General features: G+C 42.9%; 1 protein-coding gene across 1 annotated transcript; it reads right to left on the bottom strand.

Moving 5' to 3' along the window:
• Positions 1-382: 382 nt before the first annotated feature.
• On the bottom strand, positions 383-19,156 carry asap3 (ArfGAP with SH3 domain, ankyrin repeat and PH domain 3). The gene is made up of 26 exons (XM_028395127.1): positions 18,782-19,156; positions 15,705-15,777; positions 13,196-13,341; positions 12,009-12,083; positions 10,597-10,646; positions 10,164-10,287; positions 9,369-9,454; positions 9,024-9,099; positions 8,199-8,285; positions 7,951-8,060; positions 7,219-7,288; positions 7,049-7,136; positions 6,742-6,790; positions 5,927-6,093; positions 5,716-5,849; positions 5,490-5,581; positions 5,219-5,399; positions 4,289-4,374; positions 4,096-4,211; positions 3,952-4,019; positions 3,263-3,370; positions 2,834-3,053; positions 2,440-2,731; positions 2,129-2,342; positions 1,868-1,999; positions 383-1,706 (listed from the first exon to the last, which is right to left on the bottom strand). Exons 1-26 carry the CDS (start codon positions 18,905-18,907, stop codon positions 1,632-1,634), a joined length of 3,045 nt encoding a protein of 1,014 aa, XP_028250928.1. The 5' UTR covers positions 18,908-19,156; the 3' UTR covers positions 383-1,631.
• Between the last annotated feature and the right edge of the window lie 3,727 nt (positions 19,157-22,883).

Raw genomic sequence — 22,883 nt, 5'->3', positions numbered from 1 at the left:
CATTCACTTATCTAACTCTAGGGGGTATTTAATTGCCTGTCACTATACCTCGCTGGCATAGATGAATAAAGAAATTATTTTCAGTAAATTGACCGATTAAGTGAAATTGGATAATTTCCCACACACACACACACAGCTTATGATCACTAGCAACACACCAATGTGCCGTGGTCCACTGGTTGGAAAGCACTGATACTGTATAAGCCGCCATTATATTCCATTTGATTGCTATCCAAAGGTGACATCAAAATGGAAGTAGGTTTTTTATGGTGCTCAAACTCACTAAATTCAAGTAATGTGTGTGCTGGCATTGAGCATTAAAGACACAGTGGCATTGTCCTCTATACTGGAGATGAAAACAAAAACAACAAAAATCGCCTTATTTACAGTTTAACATGTTTAATGCCACATGTATTTTACAAATGTACTCAAAAATGAGCTTTACATTCAGACAGAGCTCCTTCTTACAGCTGTAGTCACAAGGCTGATAACCAACAAGGAAGTCTTGTGACTTTTTTTGCTTAATCATCCACAGTGTAGTAAGATGATATCAGTAGAAGCAAACAGACTCCAGTTTGTTTAACGAGGAAGTAAACCTGCCCACCTTTGTTCATCACTGTCCTCTCGGAACAGAATACTCAGAGCTGTCTCCTCTTATTTACACAATAAAACAGAAGATTAGCAACACTTTTTGTAATGACATAGTCCTTTATAATGCATAACAGATGATCTATATACTATAGATGAATATATATAAAAATTTTAGACATATGTACAACAGCCTCTGTAATAGCTGTGAAATGTGTTACATGTTACAAGTGGAGGATTGACACCTCTCCCTCTCCATGCTCTCCTTTCTGGAAGCTCCTATGTGTGTGCATTAAGTGCAAGTGTGCTTATGTATATTTGGCGTGGGTCTTCAATGTCCACTGAACAAATTACGGCAGTGGGGGTGCAGCTAATAACAAGCTTTTTAAGTGCCATTTCCGGGTAGGGTTGAAAAAGTCTTTTTTTCCCCCCTTCTAATGCACCATCCAGGTCCTCTAGAGACCAACGCCTGGAGCCGGAGGAAACTGGATCCTCCACACTCCGTGCTGTGCTGGGAGTTGAGCTAAAGTTTCAGATCTCCCCCTGAGCTGCCAAGACGCCTGGTGTTTTTTTTTTTTGTCTGAGACAGACTGGCAGGCACGTCCCAGGGCAGGCTGCGGCAGACGCTGGGCAGGTCGGAGCCTTTAGTATACTGGCAGGTTCCATTCAATAAAAAAAAGAACCTACATCCTCATTCAGTACACATCTACAGTTCTGCCAACTCTCTATAGGAGTTTAAAATGCTTCAAAGGGTTTTTTTCTGCCCTGCAGGTACATGTTACCTCTATACACATGTCTAAGATCACTATAGACAACATCTGCTAAACAAATGTGGGATTAGCGGTTGAATGGTCAGAGCATTCGTACCTCTGTCACACAGGCTTTATGTGTACCTTTCAACGTCTGGCTTCTAAAGTGAGTAAATGTTAATCTGGTCATCTCCAGGTTTCCCCTCTGCCAGTATTTCTCCATATGGAGCTACTGTTAGATAACACTGTCCTCTGCTGTGAATGAGTTCCTCTTTGTGACAAAGTATTTCTCCATCAGTCAGTCAGTTTGTGTACATAGTTGACAGGGAAAGTCCCGCTCCTGGATGGTTCTCCCTCTATGTGACCAACCTGTCAGAATAAGCAATAATGCTTCATTTATATATATAATAGATTCAATCCAGAGCTATATCATCAAGTACACAGTCTGACATTTCTGACTTTATAATCTAATGTTATACTTGAACAACAGCAGACAGCTTGTGACATCAAGAATCTGTAGTTGCACTTACCCACCAGTGGGGGTCATTAGAGGCTGTCACCACAATGATTTCATCTTTAAAAAAGGCCAGCTGCTCAGAACTGACGGCTCTGCAGTCCACTAAAGCCTGGACACGCTTCTGATGCGGTCTGCTGCCAGACACCTGGAGGACACATGCGAAATACTTCTTAGACACAACTTTATACAGACATTGGTTAGATTAAATAAAAGACTGTGACATGGAGGACTTGAACTACAATACTAAAGCAAAGTGGTTTCTGTGTGCTTGTACCATAGCGTTTCTGCGAGGCCGTGGGGCGCAGGTCACAGTAGGTGAGGATGAAGGGGCTGGAGCTGGAGCTGAGGGGAAGCCTGCACTATTATTCCCCACTAAGCTGCAGTACAGCTCCTCCTGGCTGCCCACACAGGTCGGAGACAAAACACCACACTTTGCCTGGCTGCCTCCTCCACCGCTGGTGCGACGGTATGACGTGGTTTTCTCTGAACTAGACGATGACACAGAAGTAGCAGGAAATTCCACTTTAACTTCCACCTCATTACCAACAATACAGTTTGCATGACACGTAGCTGGTTTTCCCTCACCTGACTGGACCTATGTGACTCTGAGAGGATGGTTGTGTGGGACTACTTTGAGACCCAGAACTAGTACCAGGTTGGCCCTCACAGGTCTGCCTCTGTGACCTGAGCAGACCTCCCTGTCCATGGGGAGACTTAGGGGGTCTCCCACCTTGGCTGTGGTTTTCTGTACTGGGTGAAGGAGGACTGTGTCTGGACTTTGTCTGGGAACACGGCGAGCGGGAGGCAGGGTTGGAGCAACGTCTCGATGGGGGGTTTGCTTCATGTGTTGTGACTGAAATCTGAGGGTCTGAGCGACCTGTGGAGGTCAAAAGGGGACATCGCTATATGATTACAACTCAAATTTAAAAACCATTACAATGCCAAGAGCTAACACAAATTCATACACACAGTAGCTCACCTCTTTGAATGGATTTCGCTGGTAGCGGTGGTGGTGGCATTAATGTTCCAGAGGGGGCGCTATTGGCCGGAGGATTTTTGTATAAGAAGTCGAGATTCTCATAAGTCTGACACGGTCTGGTTCCTGTGCTGGCATTGGCACCATTACTCCAACGGGCAAAAGAGGATCCACCACCTCCGTTTGAAGAGAGAGGGGAACGGTTTTTGGGTAAAGGGCTCACCTAGAAGAAGGTGGATAAAAACGTTTCTATTGATCTCAACTTTTTATTCAGTTCATTTTAATCATTCATGAATAGCATCTCTAATTTTTTTTGTGTGTTTTTTGTTTTGGCTAGAAGACAGGGACAGAGGTGTGTGTGTGTGTGTGTGTTTGTGTGTGTGTGTGTGTGTGTGTGTGTGTGTGTGTGTGTGTGTGTGTGTGTGTGTTTACCCTTTCATCCAGGTCATCCTCACTGTCATAGAACTCTTGAGACTGTGTCTCCCATGTGAACTCCACATGGATCTGAGAGTTGAACTTCCCACTCTGGGCGAGCTCCAACTAAAACACACACACACACGCACACACAGGAGGACAGACACACATACCTAATTTAATTGGAGGCAGCTATGAATCAACCTACTTGGCTCAACATATTTTAATATGTGGATTTAATTAGCACTTTTTTAATGCAACAAGACAACAACAAAAATAAATGGGGGGAAAAGTGTGCATATTTCTTAGAGCCTATTGAGTCCATTAAATTAAAGCAGATAAAACGTCACCTAAATCCAAGCTAGTATTGTTTTTCAAATTCAAAACAGACCCATAGAACAAGGATGTTCACTACGGATGTTGCAGACAGCTCTGACTCAGCAGGGCAGATGGCCGGTAAGAAAATAAAAGCAGTTTATAAAAGATGCACAGAGGGACCTGATGAGGATAGGATTCCTCATCCTGGGAGTTGAGTCCTTAGCTGAGCTTTGCTGCAGAGGGAGTTTTTTCAAGGTAGTATGTCCAGCTGTGGAAGTTGTGTTGTTTTGTGTCTGGAGCTGGGTATTTTAATATTGCAACTTGACTCCTCAACTGAACTTGAATGCACATCTGACATGTTTATTTGAATTAAAAGTTTGAGGTCTCACCAGCTCCACGCACTGCATGTGCTGCAGCCTCCTCGCAATATCCAGAGCCGTCTCTCCTCCAGAGTTTACTGACAAAGAGACAAAATAAATGTTTTTCTTCCTCATAAGGTGACAGAGAAATATAAGTAACATATTTAAATGTACCTGTGTGAAGGGCTGCCTTTGCTTTGAGCAGTAACTTGAGTGATTCAGGCTTGTGATGCAGAACGCTGTAGTGGAGAGCTGTGTTTCCTTCTGATGTTCTTTTCTCCAGACAGTTGCTGTAGAGTGTATCACTGTCAGTATATAAAAATCCTGTTCCATAGTTGCAAAAGCATAACACGTGTCAAAGTCTGACCTGTTCTGACAGAGAAAGTCCACAAGTGCTCGAGAGCTTCTTTCCTCCAAACGCACTGCAAGATGTAGAGCCGTCTCTTTGATCCCCTTTTAAACAAGATGAAGTGAGGTCAAAGTGTTGACCCATAAAGAGATATTCCATATGCACAGTTTGTCTCCCTTGAGTGCAACTAATCTGTCAGTCACAGATATGAAGTTGCAGATTTTTGCATCTTTATATAAGTTGTCCCTGAAGCTTATATCAGACTAATCGTGTGACAGCTCTTGTGTGTCTACAAGTAAAAAAAAAAAACATTCCTAAAGCTTTAAGCACGACTTGTTTATGTGAAGAAAGTGCCTGTGTAATTCAATGAGCCTCTCTCATTTGTTCTCCAGAGATGTGAGCTCTGACCTAAAAGCTGAAATAATAACTAAAACCCAGTCAACACAAACAAACAAGCACACGCATAAACACGCTGAGATGTTGACCCCAATACGCACGCAGCTGAGGGCTGTGTGAAGGAAGTGGCTGACAGGAGGGTAAAACATGATTAAAGACACCACAGGCGAGGAGTTGGGAGAGACAGCAGAGGAGGGGAAGGCAAGATGAGAGGATAAGGGACAAAACTGGGAGACTGGATTAGAGGCTAAAAGTGATGGGAGGGTCTCAGTGAAGCCACATATATAAACCATGCTGTAACTACCCACAATTCTTCAAATTGTTTTTAACAATAAGATGAATTTATTTATTTTCCACAATTTTAGCCACAGTACTAAAATGAAGTCAGAAACAAGTGTGTGTGTATGTGTGTGTGTTGAGCTAAAAACAAACTGGGTGGGTGGCCATGACAGGATGTAGCCGTCATTCAAACTAAATACAGGACATGTGTGGGAATGTTGGAACACTTTTCAGGAAGTAATCCTGTTGGTTAAATCGACTCGTCATCCTCACCTGTCCTTCATGAAGTGTGAGTGGTTTAGCCAGGTCTGCTCCTTCTGCATACAGCTGCAGAAGCGAAGTGAGGTCGCGGCTCCGCACGGCATCATACAGCCGGCCCGGATTTGTTTCATCTCTGCGTAGCACGTACCGACGTTCTGCGTACTTTGCCACAATGTACTCCTTTCTGGCATTCCTGGTTGTCAAGGAAACATGTTTTAATCAAAAATCCTTAAGATATTTTATGATGTAAAGTTTAAGGGTTTAAATGACGTCTGGGACTCACATGTCACTTTGTGGCAGTGGTTTAACGGAGTCATTTGGAAGGCCTGCCTCCATGATGTCATTGAACCTGGTGTTGCCAATGCTGACAGCCAACTGGAGTGACACGCAGTGCGGTCACATGAAGCCATTTCAAAGAAAAAGTTACATAATGCCTGTGATTAGGAAATCATGACAACAGAAAATCTAAAACTGTGTCTGGGAATTTTTGTGTGTGTGTGTGTGTGTACCAGCAGTTCAGAGGTGCTCAGCAGGTCCAGTGTGAGAGACTGAATCCTGGAGTAGTGGACGCCCAGCTCCCTGTGGATGCCTGAGCATTCTATACAGGTCAGGATGCCCAGATTGGTTGACAGCCATGTTGGATCTGAGACATGGGGGGGGAAAAAGCAGGTCAGCGGGCTGTCAATGAATTTTCACTTTCACTTCCTGGATCAAGCTGACCTGGAGCTCCACAGTCTGCACAGGCCTCGTTGCCAGGCATTTGTCGCAGCTCAGCGATAATGGCTCGAGAGAGTTCCTGGAGCCCGCTGTCCTGGAGGTGAAGCTGGTCTCCACCCAATGCTGTGTTCAGGGCCTCCTCTTTACTATTCTGCAGCACTGACACCCAACTGAAGCACAGACACACATGTAGAACATTGTTATTACACTTTATTTAACATTTTTTAACAAGAGGTGAAGACAAGAGTTTGAACCTAGACCCCAAAACATGTGCTGAAACACGTTTCTGCTCAGCCATTCTGCAATAAGTCATCGTCATTCTCACTTTCTAAACTTCAAAACCCCATTTTTTTAAACTGTGGTGCTTTTCTCTACAAACCATTTTCATCTCTCTTTGTCCCAAAACTCACACAGCATACTGCATCAAAGAAATCCGCCTGGAGGCCCACACACAAGGGAAGGCCATGGGACAGAAAACCCCACATACAACCCCCCCTTCATCCAAAACCACTTCAGAACACACAAAGGTTCCCTCACTTGCCATTTGTGGCCAGAAAGAAAAGTCCCACCCAGAACCAGCTGGAACAAGGAAGCGGGAGGGCAGTATTGTGTACACTGTCAGCTCCTCTCAGCATCCAAATCTTAATCTTATTTTTAACTTAATCTAATTTCACTGTTTTTGTTGTTTTTTTCTTGAACAGTCTTGGCTGTTTCTGCAGAGTTTCTCTCCCCCATGCTAAGACAAAGTTAGAAAGACATGTAACAACTTATACAGTGCAGTGAGAAAGCATGCAGCCTATGGTGGTACAGATGCTTACATCACACATTCCTGCTCATCCTCTGCCTGGAAATGATACGTCCGGTTATCTGTGAAGAAATAAAAGTGTGTAGTTATATATTATTGGTAGATGGAGACATTTGCATGACTAAAATTGGCACAGAAAAAGCTTTTTATTATGAATCATAAGGAATGTGTGACGTTTGTGCCAAAGTCTCAGATTCTAATTTCAATTAATGTGGGAGCAAAGAAGCAAGCTTCCACACAGCTGTGCTGCAGATGATTCTGCTTTAATGACGATCTGTCGAGAGTAAAGTTGAAGGGTCAGGAGTTGAGAATGAACCTACGAGTGACTAGGTCAAAGGTTCTCCTGTCTTCTGGGTTCGGCCGCACCTGACAGGTCAGGAGGTTCAGTTTGGCCGGCGGTCGATTGATCTGAAGACAAAGGAGTTCATGTCAGTATGAATGGGAGGTTTGCTTTAGATTTTACTGATAGATGCATCACATCACTCCTCACCGTACTGTGGGAAATAGTCAAGCAGCCAAATTTGACCCCACACTTCCTCTTCTGCCAAACCTTCCTGATCCTGTAGGACGAAGAAACACTGTTCATGCAACATTCTCAACACCAGTTATTAGTCTGCATTGGTAACTGTTGCATTCTCAGTTTGAGAAGCAGTGATCTAAACACTGTGCTGGCTCAGTTTACTCCCCTTCACAGCACTCCACTCCTGTTTTCATCATCTTGATTGAATCAGGTAAAATAGCTGTTCTGTTTTGCGTCAGTGGCCTGGGGAAAGTTTACTCTTCTGCCTCCTCCCATTCGCCCTACTGAACCACATCCCCTCTCTTTATCATACAGTAATCTACCCATGTGTGTGTGTGTGTGTGTGTGTGTGTGTGTGTGCATGACGCAAATGTTGGATCCGTTCACTTAGCAAGTCTGCCAATAAGTTCCACAGGAGGGGCCCCTGCTTGAATCTTCATCTCTCAGTAATGAACACCAGCTGGGGCAGAGAAAGTTTAAGTTTGCCATTCTTTGTGCATGCAGGACTCACTTCTGCCTTTGAGGCAGCTAGAAAAACTAACCTACAAGTCCTGCAGTGACAAAACACCTCCTAATGGACTGGGATATATTAAAATACACGACTATTTATAGCAATTACAACTGTAAAAATGCATTTTGTTTACAAAAAAATGAGCAAAAATATAACTGAAAATGTGCACTGAACTGAAGAGATTAACGCACCCATCGCTCTTCTTCAGCAAGAATCCAGATTTCTCTGTCCCATACTTCTTGTTTCCCTGTGGTTGGTGGATGCTGTAACCGTTGCCGGAATTTTTCCGATTCAGATACTCCTGAGGGAAAAAAACAAAGATTTCCAACTTTAGTTGAAAATAAATCTTAAATTGCAGATCTAGAAAAGCTTATGTAGATGCATTTTACTCACCCACAGTAATTTGGCTGCTGTAAAGAGTATAACAATTAAGCATTACCTCTTTCCCTTCCACTTGTAGAAGTAATCTAAGAGAATCCCTCAGCTGAGTGAGCTGCTTCACCTCCTCGTCCTGGTCCAGACGCACCTACAACATAACAGTATTTAATGAGTTCTCCCATGTCCCCATTAAATCATATACAATGCTTTCTTTTTATTTGTTCTGGGTGTGGAGCGGGAACACATCAGAGCTTTGTGTAATGGTCTAAATAATGCAGAGCAGAGCTGAGTATTTGGGCGTGTAGTCTTGGGAGGTTTTGGGAGGGAGTCTTTGGGAGGTTTTGGGAACAATCTTGCATGCAACACAAGCTAGCTGAACTCAAATATTTTTATTTTTCTGAGAACAATAACACAGATTCTATCTGAATTTTCTACTGAGGTCTGGCGTGTCTGAACAGGCCTGTTAAGAACAGCCCGCGAAGAACCAGAAAAACCTCTAACGCTCCCAGTATTACAGTCAACAGCCTGTTTCCAGTGCTCAACCCAGAAAAGGGAAATTTAGTGCAGCGGTTGGAGAAATAGGTGTGCTCTTAAGGAAGGAATGAAAATGAGGGATGCTTTCAGTTTCGTCGTTTGAAAATAGGGGGAAGAATTTCTGGGAATAGACTCCAAAAACATTCTGCGGGTTCAGATGGGGGGAGGTTGCAGTGAGTGAGGGAGGCTTTCTATCAAAAGGGTTCACCAAAACACAAAGAGGGGGCTCCTACTTTTCATAAAAGAATTAAGATCAACTGCATGTGTGGGCATTTTGTGATAACATCGTAAACAGACCTTCTTAATCATAGATAATGCATGCAGACAGACTGGCAGCAGATGCTGTGTTTACCGTGTGAATAGAAGAAGCCAGCTTCTCGATAAAAGGAGCAAGATTTTCAGCAGCTTTCAGCCCATCCTGAAAGAAACTGCAACACATGCTGAGTCATTACCCTACTTCCCACCAACCAAAACATCACGTGTAAAAGCTGTACAAGCAGCTCCGTACCCACATGAAACCCTCCGTATGATTAAAAAAAGGGAAAAATGGTTAACAACAATCAAAAAAGCTCGTAAAAGCAAAACCAAAGAGCCTCAGCTACTATGCAAAACCATAGGTGAAGATCAAATCAATATGTTTTCTAGGTTTAGGATGTCTTCTGATTACAAAAAAAGTTACTGTTGGGCTGAGACTGACCTGAGCTGAGCCTGGAAATATTTGATGAGGCTCTGGAGGAGATCAGGACCCTGACGCACCTTCAGCTCCTGGATCTTCAAGAGATACTGAAAGCACACAACAACGACTGTATGAAGCTACTGTTTGTCAGTATATTTATTCTAGACGGTTTCATAGGTCATGTGCAGTCATTTCAAAACTTGAGCCAGTCAGTGAACTTAGACTAGAGTTGGATTACACACTTAAAATCATGTCTACATTCTGAGTTTGAACGGCGGAAAAATGGAGCTGTGGAGTTTTAGTTCTGTGTGGAAGGAATGACTCCATTGTCTTTGCTCCATAAACTCCCAGTATAAATGACTGTGTCCCTCTGAAGCAGCTTTCTGTGTGCAGGTTTCTATGTGAATTTATATGTAGAGCATGGAGTGTTTAGGGGGACTTGCAACAAGTGGAAATTCCATTTGCCCTGCCGCTCCTCTTTGTCTCAACAGCTGGTGTCACTCAGGATTTGTGTGTGTGTGTGTTTCTCAGCTACGTGTGCACAAGCTGTATGTAATACACCACCTGTATGTAATAGTGTGAATGACTACACAGTCATTTCTAATGTTACAGGACTCAATTAAACCAAATATAAATATACTTTTTCCTTTTTATTGATTTATAGAGATGTTAAGAAAAAAACTTGGAATCTGGTCATCCATGGATGGAATATGGAAACCAGATATTCAGACCACCCCTGCGAATTAAATCAACCCAAGCTCAGGTGTATAAAAGGTGTCTGGAGTTTGGTATTTTGACTGGCGCTAATCCACCTACCTCACACATTTGCAGCTGAAAGGTCCTCCTCTCTCTCTCCATGTCCTCCCCCCCGTCCGATCCCTCCGTCCTGATCAACCCCAGCTGCCTGCTCTTCTCCTTTCTCTCCTTCTCTAGCTTCCCTCTGACAGGGCGGCAGAGAGAACGAGTTGGATGAAAGACAATAAAGGGAGAGGTGTAATCTCCTTATAGCATTATAAAACACTTTAAACCACAGGCAGAATGAGATCAAATGATGGCTGTAAAGTGCGAGTGCCTTGGTTTTATTTCACAGCAGCGTAATAGAGAATGGCCTCGGGGGGATGATCCTATTAACCCATTAGGCAAACGTGTGTGACTCAGTAATTTGTGGGGGGAAAAAAACATGTGACTCTTATAATTACAGTAACACACTGTGCAGCCATAAGAATGTAAACCAAGAGCAGTTAATTACATTTTGATGTCGTAATCCTTCCAGCTCTTCTCCATATGTTTCTTCAACTCCTGTGAGAGAAAAAAATAGTAAACACATAAAGCTGCATTTTACAGACTTCCTTGCATAGAGGTCAGACATATAATACACACAGACATGATTACTCATGCCAGCTCCTCTGCTATCTGGCTGAACAGGATCTCAGCAGCCTCTCCTCACTGTTACATTGTGGCAATGCTCAGCTGTCCAATCAGCTGTGCAAAAGACAGGGCAGTGACAGGAGCTTACACAAGCATTAGCCTGATATTACTCACTAGTCTGCTGGCAAGGCAAATCAAAAGGCCAAATACTGGGTAAGACACACACATTAGGCACGGGGATGGAGCTCCGTCTTACCCATTAATCTGCACAAATAACCTCATATTATCCAGCATCTCAACAGGCTAAGCAGAGACTACAACACAGACAGACGGCATCATCCTCTTAAGAAGGAGAATCCATAATAGAAACTGATTTTACAATGTTGTATTTTAATAATTTTGGACAGTACTGATTATATACACAAACAAAGCTACTGAGCTTCCTTAACTCTCTTTAGCAGCCATTTTGCAAATACAACCTCAGCTGAATAGACGAACTGTAAGGTGAACAGGACCTGTGCAAAACAAGCCCAAATCATCACCCCTACACTGCCGTGCTTTACAGTAGGTATGAGGTGTTTCTGCTGAAATGCTGTGTTTGGTTTTCAGCGGACATGGTGGTGATCATAAAGAACAAACAACTCCACTTTGGTCTTATCTGTCAATAGGACATTGAGTCACAAGTGTTGTTAAGATGGAATTTGGTGTGCTTTTTCTCCTGGTAACCCCTCAAACAAACTGTACTTCTTCTAATTGTGCTGTCACATTAACACTGAGCATGCTAAGTGAGGTCTGTAGCCCTTGGGGTGAATTTTCTGGGACGTCCAGTCCTGTCAAGATTGACAGCTGTCTTGAATATTTCCACCTGTGAATACTCTTTCTCACTGTAGAACATTGAACTCCAAATAGATTGATGTGCAGTTGCTTCTCTAACACTATTGTTTATGTCTTTCTCTCTTGTCATTGTGTTAACAGACACCTGGATGCTGCAGAGCAGCGAACTGACAAAATGTCTGTTTTTACAGAGGTCTGCACACCTGCTGATGATCAATTCATCAAAGACAGATGATCAGCAGCACCTGCTGCAGCTCACACTATCAAATCCAATGGAAGCAGTAAGGGGCACTTAGTATTGAACAGGGTGTTTTTTTTCCTTTTTGGCTATATAAATAACAGCACTGTGAAAGAAAAAAACATGTCACACATTTCATTCAGATTCAAGTAATAATAAAGATCCCATCAAAACTTATGGCGTCTGCCCTAAAACAAATATATAAATACGTCCATACTCACTAATCTGCTGTCACGAAGTTCTGTCTTCAGCACATTTTCCAGAGGAAACGCCATGATGTTGTTAAGGTTTTGCACCTGAAATATGGAGGAAAACAAACACTGAATGTTAACATATTACACAACACAGGTGGCTCTTATCTTCTCCTGTGTGGGCAAACACACACTCTTACTGTACGTCCCTATGGACTCGCATTTTGGGAATGAGAGTGGAAACCCACACAGTGGTGAGTCACCAGGAAATAAAAACACCATGCAATAATAACACGTCTTTTTTTTTTTTTTTTTTTTTTGAGGGGGGCAAAATGATGTAATGAAATAAATGAACTGTTTGAGGTTTTGGATGGAGATAAAATGGACTCAGATTTGCAGAGAATGAATCAGACAGCATGACTCTTAACAGGTTGCACTTTACAGTAAATATTCCTACTAATTCCCCTGTGTATGGGAGTAAATCACATATTATTTTCACATGCGCTTATTATTCATCGTTTCCACTTGTCTCCAGTTGACCATTGTGCTAATTTACAGTCCGGACTTTACTGTAAATGTCACTGCAAACTTTCCATGGATTCTGCTGAAATACAGCCAAGCTGCAGTCGGCTCTTAGCATAAATAATGTCTCAACACTTCCGTGAACTGACGGCACAGCTAACCTTGATATGTTGACACAGAGGCTTGGAGACTGGTAGTGTTGTTTTGGTTGTTACACCAGAGGTAACTAATAGTTAATACATGGACTACTGACACAGGGGAATTCCAGCCCACAGATCAATACATGCGCACGCTTAGGAGGACAAAAAACATGGCACCAAGGGACTGATTGTGCAGTAAATCCTTCTATTTTTATGGACACAGCTACTTTTCACATGTGTAAGTCTCCTCTGTGAGGCCCTGACTGACACATTGGGAGAGAGATGGTGAATGTGTGCTGGTACTGACACACACACACGGAGGTCTGGGATGAATTATCATCGCCATAGAAACTATCGGTGGGAGAGTTCCGGAGTAACCCAGTCAAAAAAGGTGCAAGCATGCAGCTGTTGAAAAGCCCTGTTCCTCCATGCATCATGTATGGAGCACACACACACATATATATAGTACATGCAACATTTTATGGTGACAGATGTGGGCTTCTTCCACCTTCTGCTGTCACACATAAACAAACCAAATTTTGCTTCTTTGCTCACCAGATTCTTGAAGAGGGCCGTGACCTCTCTGGTGAACACAGCCAAGTTGAGGAAGCCTGTGGAGACTTCGTTGTTGTCCTGGGTCAGGTGACTATTTCCCAGGTTCTCCAAGACCTCTATGTACTGCTCCTTGTTTTCCACATGTGCTAAAAAAAAAAACAACACATATAGACAGAGAGTGACCGAAGATGCAGACAGTATAAAGTGGCAAAAAGAAAAATCAGACAGACATTCCCAGTAGTCTTGGGAATAATTCAACAAGACAAGCATGTGGGATAAATTAGTACTGGTTTACACCCATCCTGGAGCAGGAGACATGCAAACACATATGGACTATGGGCTTATAGGTCCCTTTACTAAGGGTCATGACCTCTCAGTCTGAATGTATAGTACAAGTATGTATAGTAGTATCAACACTACTTTGGTTAACACAGCAACTGCATAAAACTAACACAAATCAATACAATTAAAGCAATGTAAATTATCATTTTCTATCAACAATGTAATGAAACAACATTATTTGCGCCCCAATGAATATTTCCTTCTGTTTCAAGTATTTCCCACATATGCAAATAAAGCAAAGATTTTTTCCTTTTTCAAAGATATTTTTTACATACGTTTTATTCAGAAAGTGTACATTATTTCACTTTGTAGTCTGATAGAAAGGAGTCTGAATATACAGTGCATTGTTTCCTATGGGGCTGCATGGCTGCAGACCAGTCAGAGTGGACACTGTCCACAGCCCAAAGCACAATGGGCACATGATATGAGCATCAGAACTGGACCATGAAGCAATGAAAGAAGGTGGTCTGATCTGTTGTTTTGTTTTTTGTTGTTTTGATCAGTGTAATGCTTTGGGCAATGTTCTGCTGTGAAACCTTGGGTCCTGCTGTCCATGTGGATGTTACTTTGACATGTCTACTTAAGCATTGTTGCAGACCATGTATACTCGTTCATGGACACGGTATTACAGTAGATTACATCTCTTCTGTTGCAGTTTCCACAAGACAAATATAAAACAGGGAGGTAGACTGACACTTGTACTAACAAAAATTGGAACATTTTGTATGGCTGAAAAAATTCTGAATTAAGGAAGGAATGCAGACACAGCGCAGGAGGGAAAAGACAAAATCCTAAGAGGTATAAAGAAAACTGAGCCGCTGCGGCTGCATGAGTCTTTTAAAAGTATTCTAACAAACAACATACATGCAACTAGCAACACAACAAACAGCTGAGTCACTGAGGATGATTTTACATCTGACCTTTAACTGCCAGATACCACCAGAGCCATCTCTGCGCACTCTGCTCTGCCAGAACACACACACACTCGCAAAGCCACAACATCTTGGCAGAAAAGTGGCACTTGGCTTTTATGGGAAGCGAGAACGAAACAAGAGAATATCTCAGTGTGTGTATATGTGTGTGTGTGTGTGTTTTCATGTGTGACATGGCCATCAGACCAGCATGGGGGAGGAGTGGGCGTACAACTTTGAGTCAGACCGTCGATCCATGATTAACATCAGGGCTGATTATGGGGTTCAACAACATAATGAAGGAGAGGGGAGGGGGGGAGCTCCCGTCGTCACATTACTGGAACTAACCCCATCTGATTTTACTTAGATACAGAGGATGGAGTAGAGAAGGAGAACCAAAAGAGAATAATAATGATGGAGCACTTCTCTGCAGATGCTGCATAGAGCACTGCTGACTGCATCTGGTTGCCTAATTCTGGGCAGCTGTCTCGCTGACTCACATTTACTAAAACCTACGAACCTCTAAATGGGAAGCAGGCTTGTATGAAAGTTCAGAAAAACAACTTCAGGATATGTTATGCAGTTCCTCTGTTTCTCCCGCGCAATTTTTGAGGTTAACACTCACATCTTATGCATGCTCATATTTAACAGATCCAGGGCAAGCTATGCCCTACATGCTCTACATGACACATACCAACTGGGAAAACATTTAGTGGGGTTTTAGATCACCAAAGGGGGGGGGGGGGTCATTGTAATTGAATGCCATTTACCTTAACACATACATTCACCACAAAACCTCTGAATTTTTAATATAAACACAATCACCCATCAACCCACGCACACTGGACCCATAACAAGGGGCCTCACTCATAAACACCGCAGCCCACGCGAGTCTGATGATGTCATCCGCAGCAGGCTTATACAATGAATTATGTAGAGGCTCCCCTATGCACAGAACAGCTCATCCTGCCATAATAGAGGTTGACCTTATGTTGAGTTGACATACTTTACTTGACAGGACAGAAACCACTGTGTGTGAATTTTGCTGAGACTGACCCGCTGCTACTTTCACTTCTTATAAGCCCGTCACTTCTAGCAATGTAAATACACTTGAAGAACTTTTGCAATTAACGGTTCCTTCTTAAAGAGCAGTTATATGGAGTTTCCCTTTTTACTCACTGTCCCGTTTGTGGCTTTAAACATGGCAGGTTTAAAAAATATACATTCATTTTTATAAATAAGTTAAAGACACTTACAAAGCCCAGAGGTATGAATAGCTTTGATCATCTTCTTCATCCTCTGCAGAGTTATGTGATCCATCTCCAGAGACTGCAATAAAACAGAAAGGCAAAACAATGTGCTTAAAATTAAAAGGATAGAAAGGACAGAAAGAATGTGATTGCATAAACAGTCTGTCAATCGCAGTCCATTTAGGGCTAACTCCCCCAAATCACAATCGTAAGGCTGCACTGAAGAGGAAACACAAGGAGATTTTTGAATGCCGTTAGCACTTAACACCTAAAACATGCCCACGGATGCCCTGTCCTCATAGGACACCGACTGGTGCCACCATCTGTAGCTCAGGTACAAGCTGCCTTGCAAAGTAAACCAGTGTTTGTAATGGAACTGTGCTATTAATACATATTACAGGAATTAAACTGAGAAACTGTGTCTGGTTATTTCTCTCACGGAGTGTGACTAAGGCAGACAGGTGAGTAAGCAGCACTTGTCTGTCTTGCAGTGTTATGTACAGCCCTAAATGACGTCATTAACCTGTCACTTTCCAGGTTGGAAAGACAACTCTCTCCGACTAAAATGACATTACAGCTGGAAAAAAAAAAACTGGACCCACGATGCAGACAGTCAAACGTCTTCTTTGTATTTCAGCAACCTTTTCTAAACCAACAATGTTTGAACCTACATCCTGTTTATTCTTCTCACACAGGCCACTTGTTACACTCGCGGCGCTCCACCCGTGTGGCACCAAGAATAGCTTTAATGACTCTGCCTTGTTACATGGTGTTGTTTGCACCCTCCAGTCTTTCCCATTCAAGTCCACTCCCTAAGTGTTGGTTCATTAATTAAAAGGCAGTGTGGGTGTTGTGTAATGTGACGCTACAGCCCATGAGTGGGAACGTGATTTAGAAGGGATGGGAGTTGCTCATGGATGCTGCTGCTGCTGCTGCTGTTGCTGCTGCTGCTCCACTGTTTGGCAAGCAAGGTGGAAACAAGCTGGTGCAGGTCAATGAAACAGGTTGTTCAGTTTTATAACGTAAATAAAACGGTAGCAATCTCTGGTTGTACAGCAAAGCTGAAAAATACAGTGGTATATGATCCATTATTGCCTCACCACACTTACAATCTCTAAATATTCCATTTCAATTTGAAGAAAAAGCTAGATCTGTCCTCGCTGGGAATGACACGAAGCCCATTGAGGCTCATTTCTGCAGGAACTGAAACCATTCCTTATTTCTGTCTCCTCTAATCCGGCGAAACAGGCAACAATCAGCCAAGTGTGTGTGTGTGTGTGTGTGTGGGCGAGGGGGGGTAAATGGTGTCTCTGTCTCCTCTGCCATAAACCACACACATGCCCACACATTATACCAGCCATTAATCAAGCCAGACCCTGCTGAGCAAACTAAACATAATAACCATATCCATCTAAAAGGAGATTGTTGCGCTTACATCTGCCTGTCCGCACATGTGCAGGATTCCGGCAAGACCCTTCCCAAACAGTTATGTCAACTATGTATTTTCCAGTGTGTCAGGTCCATAAATAAAAAAAAAAATCAGGAGCCCCAAGATAAATGCATCAGACAGCTGTGTAAAACTGTTGTCTTTATAAAAACTGGATTCTGCATTCTCCATCTATGCTTAGCAGTCAGTTTCATGCCAAAGAGGTCCCAGACAGTGCCTCTCATCTCCCTCCAACTGTCTAGTACGAACCAAAGCCTGCATTACTTAAAAGTATCCAAACTTCCAACCATTACATTTTTCAACATGATGCATCTTATTTAAGAAAAAAAATTCTCTGTGGATTTTGGTTTTGAAATGGAAAATTCAAAGCGGATATAATTAAAAACAGAGGTCACGCCAGAACACCAATCCAAGGAAAGATTCACTTCGTGTGTGTCGATTATTTATTTAATGGCAGAGTTCATGGCTGCCTCCTTTTGTTTCCTCCTTTGCCTGGGGAGCTTTGGGAGATTTCAAACAAACACAAATGCACACAGAGAGTTCTCAAACAAGCCTTGAGCCAAAAAAGTATCAGTTCAAACCAGAAAACAAAATGGCACACAATACTCTTACTATAAAACTATATATACTATAAAACGATATCCCGAAATGATGCCTCTTTCTGGCAGGTGTCCTTGTGCCTGTTCTGTTTGCGTCCCATCACAGTCTCACTCCCATGAGGCAGAGGCCAAGCATACTCTCTCTATGCTGTATCACCTCATGCAACCTTTACATTTCTGCTGAGGCAGGAAAATGTACACAGACTTCCTGTGAACATCCAGCCTCTCCTGAAGACAAATGCATACAGAGAGGACACACACACAGTTAAAATGCCTTCTCTTATTGTGTTTACAAAGGATGCTATGGATAAGGATACTTTTTAAAGTGTATTAGCTAACCAGGGCAGTCTGCTGGTGCTGGATACAGATACTGAGTTACTGAGAGCTCAGATTGCTCTCTGAGGCCAACAGTAACTCAATCATTCTGGTGCCATGACTTTCAGCCTGCCATGGTGCTGTGGGTGAGGATGAACCAATGAAGATGAGCACATTTTCCTCTCATTTGGGGACAGATGTGTTGCTACCTTCTTCAGGATCACAAAAATGAACTAGAAAACACAACCAAGATGCATCAATGTGATGATTCATAACATGTAACTTTGTGTGTGTGTCTGTGACGCAGATATATTGTATAGGGAGACTTAGGGGTGTTCAGTTTAAGTTGTTCTTTCTGTGTCCCTGAGTGGTGGCACTAGTCCCGCACCCAGAGCCAACCTGCATCCTGGTACATGTAGTCACTGCACAGGTCAGCAAACTTCAATCACAACTACCATGTTTCAATTGACTACAACTACAGTGACCACACATAAATATTGCCAGATTTTCACTACAAATAAATATGACACCATTTCTTTGTATTTATCGCCACAATGATGATGTTTGCCCCCTATCGTTCCAGACTTTTTATCAACACACTGAAGGCACCCTTCAGGCAACAGGCCGCACATGAGCCATTCCTACACAGGTAAACAACAGATAAAGGTGCACGTCTCTCTGCGCCTCCCTCCCCCTACCTCCACCTCCTCCACCCAGCTCACCTCCTCCACGGTTGAAACTGTGTTCCGACAGTCGCTCATTTTAGCCTGAAAACTCGAAGTTCCCGGCGAAGACAAATCCTCGTTAGTCAGGACCACAAAGTCCGAAATGCTTATGCGCTCCGGCATGTTTCAAACGAAGCGTCTTCGACAGTCACTGAGGGGGAGAAAAGTGTGCCAAAGTTTCACAAGCGCATGTAACTCCCATTTGAAGAAAAAAAAAAAAAAGCAGCGAAGACTTCTCTCTTTCTTTCTCTGGCGTGTTTGTGGAGAGGCTGCAGAAACAGTATTCCTCAGTGCGGCTTCCTTAAAACAATTAAAGCGAAGAGCTGAGTGAAACCAGAACTAAGTTCTCCTGACTGAGAGAGAGAGAGAGAGAGTGTGTGTGCGCATGGAGGTGCACCAGAGCGCGCGCTATTGTGTGTCCAGCGAGGGAGGGAGCAAACTCCATCATCACGTGGGAATGTTTGTGATTTCTGGCACACTGAGAGGAGAGAGAGAGAGAGAGAGTATGTGTGTGTCTTTGCCCTCTTTCATTAATACTTCTCATTTCTATGCAAACTCCTGCGAGTCTGGAGCGTGGTCGCCATGGATATGCAGAATGCCTCATTCACTAAACTAAACTAAACTGAAGGAGAAGGATTTCAATGGACGAGCTATGAGCTGCAGGAAAAAAAAAGGTGAATGGTTATGATTAAACCTTTGCCATAAATGAAAACCAAAAGTTACAGCTGGCATGAGGGGACAGCTTGTAAACGGAGACAGTTTCATGTGCACTGCCCTTTAATCAGGAGTTTAGGGGGGCCTATTTTTTTTGCACCTTGATCCTCTTGGCTCTTAGCTCCTTCTTTTTATCTCGTGGAAAAAAAAACCCTCATTTTTCATTGAGGGAAGTCCCACCACATTGACATTTCCTGAAACCATCTGAAAGAAAATAAGACAGGGAGGTCTGCACCAGAGAGAGATGAGAGAGACAGAGAGTGGTGGGAAAATGGCAAGAGTTGTGTGTATGCAGCATAAGTCCCACATACCTGGTATTGTGAAGGCCGTCATCTCAAAGAAAGGAGGTGTATCAGTGAACCTCGCCTCTGGGGAGGGGGGTGAGCAGCCATTTATTACAAGTGCAGATGGGTGATTTTTAAGAAACGTGTCAAATACAGTTGCTCCTTTTACCACAAAACCACATATTTGCCTACATTAGTGTTATAAAGGAAAACACTGGCTTAGGCCCTGCACAGCAGGCGACTTGAGGTTACGTGGACCACATTCATGCGAGGAAAAACAGACTCAATTTGTGCTTCTACACAACTTCCCAGTGAATTAGCTCAGAACGGATGTGGTGCCGTGTTTATATTCACGACGATAGACAAGCTGCTTTTGTGTTGCAAGTCTTTTCATTTAGAAATAACTCTTGTGACTTGTCTGATATCATTGTTGTGTTGTAGTCACACACACACACACACATCCACATCCAAAGGAGTGCCGATCAAACATGTTCATCTGAAGGGAAGATTGTGGACTGAAGTCTCCATAGGAAAAAAGCAGTGAAACTCTTTCCTTAGCCCATTAATCGTTATGAGAAGTGAGGGCAGGCGACAAACACATCCACATAAATAGGTTTGGTGACCCATTTTACTGGGGCCTCATTTACTCATTGTTTCTGTAGCCTGTGCAGTGAAAAAGACCAAATCAGATATATATAGTAATAGTGATATATGTGCATCTGTGTGCTTATTTTGCATGCATGTCTGGGCTGATGTAATGCTTTTCCTGCATCCCCAACAATACCCCTCCTTCAGTTTCTTTTGCAGCCGCTAGTAAAGAAGCAGAGCCTTTGTGCTTCTGCCAGCCTTTGTAAAACTGAGCAAACCAGTCTGTTCAGGCCTGTTCATATAGTGAAGAAGTCCAAGGACAGGGAGGGGCGGCTGGGGATAATGACGGAGAGAGTGAGGCGGGGAGGATGCACCGTGCACGGAGGAAGACAAAAGGTGAAATGACAGAGCGGGGGAAGGAGACGAAACATTGTCTGAAGTGACTCATTTAATGCTTTTCTCCCCCCCCCCTTCTCTCCACCCTTTTCCTTCCTAAACACCACATACTGCACCTATTCCCATATCACAACTCTCCTATCACTCATAACTTTATCACTTCACAATGAATTCTGGAGCCTTCAGTTTTGAGGAACAAGGGGTACAGCTTCTCTCCCTTTCACTCTGACGCACAGACATCTTCCAGTAAAGGTTACAGCTGCCAGGATTTCCTCGCTGCTTCCCAGCAGAATAGACGAGTAGCACAAGAACCTCCAACAACCCCCCACCCCCCACCCCACCGTCCCCCTCCTACCAAATAGTCTCCCTCATCTCTCTGCTTGTTGACTCAGCTCCACTAGTCCTGCTATCAATTTACTACCTCTGTCAAAGGCAAGAGGCCCAGGCTAGGCTTACCGTAAAATACCCCCTCTCCTGGCCGACACGGATGACTGAAAATAGGAGGATTGGAAGGGAGGAGAAAGGGGGGGGGTTGATTTATTAACACAGGACCTCAGTTTCCTACAGGAATAAGCACACTCAACAATGCATGGTCCCTATTTAATCTACCTGCTTCAAAAGGAACACGTTCAGCATCATTCAATCACTGACATGAGCATGCACAGCAACATTTGGGTATACCTGCCCACAAACCCCACCCTCAGGCCCGTTGTTAGTCAGTCGGCATGGCAACAACAAGAAGTTATCCAGATTTAATCACAGGCAGTACAACTTGTTTGTGATTCATACAAATAATTCGATTCAGAAACTCACAGCGTCATTTGATGCGTCTGGATTTGAAACCTGAAAACATTTCTCTCGATTTCGAAAAACAGACCTCCCATGCTGAGGTGGTAAACACAACATCACACTTCCAGGTCCTGAATTTACCATAGTTGACAAATTGCTCCAACTACTAATAAAAATAAGTGTCCCGGCAGCCCTCAACAATGACATGCAATGTTTGGACACACAGTGGGGAGCTGTCACCTCATTTTATGCAGCACTTGTGCACAAAGAGGCATTTATATTTTGGGCATTTTAGGGATTCAAAACTCGCATTTATATCAGCCACAGCAGTCGGTGTCAAGGTGTTTTCGGTCTGCTCTTTAGATAGCATATAAACCACACACTCATGCATGTGACATTTCAGTTTACAACCTCTTGTTAAACAGAGGCCATTGTGCACAACTTGGCATTGCCAGACATCTGACTTTAGTTAATAAACATGCAGCATGTTTCAGTTTAAACGCACCTGTGTGATATTAGGAACTCTTTAGACCAATATATTTGTGACATTTTTTTCTTGCACCACACATCAACCCCCTCCTCCTCCTGCTGCTCCAGCAGAATGCATTGACACCAGTGCACTTCGACCCCTCGGGGTGTCCGCTCTGCTTTTGTTAAGCTTGTTTCCAAAGCAACAAGCTTGCAAAGAATGATGCACGCATTTTTTTTTTGTCCACCTGTCTGAACGTGTTTATAATTCCTTCAGCGTCATTGTCGATCTTCCTCTTACCCTCAATGGGAATGTCACTTTTTATCAGATCAATAGCTGCAGTGGTTTGTTATTTTTAGACAGAAACCCGTCATAGTTAGCTTTGAGTCGACCTACTTTTTTGGATCAACAGCAACAGTAATAAACATAAACATGTAACAGTGTTACACAAGTGTAAATCATGGCTTCAGTATTTATTTATGAACTTCAAACAGACCACGCAATATTACAAAACATTAAGTGCTGCATGTCATACAAAAACTGCTCAAAATCTTCTGAAAAATAGGTATAAATACAAAACAAATTATGTACAAATACCAAAACAAATAATAATGCTCATTAAAAAAACACTACAAATTCTGAATTCACATTCTATAATCTATATTGTAAAAAAAAAAATACACACACACACACCACACATTGTGACACCCATTACCCAAGCTGTCAAATTTACACACACATACACACATTTTCAAGTTTTGTTAGGACAGGACACTTAGCTTATCTCCTGCAGTGTAGAGGGAAAGCCAAAACAAATACATCAGCATGAAATTCTAATTTAAATTTTTTTTTTTTTAAA

Source organism: Parambassis ranga, chromosome 22, assembly GCF_900634625.1.
Source record: "Parambassis ranga chromosome 22, fParRan2.1, whole genome shotgun sequence".
Taxonomy (NCBI): domain Eukaryota; kingdom Metazoa; phylum Chordata; class Actinopteri; family Ambassidae; genus Parambassis; species Parambassis ranga.
The sequence above is the reverse complement of the archived record's forward strand: the minus strand, read 5'-3'. Positions and strand labels throughout refer to the sequence as shown.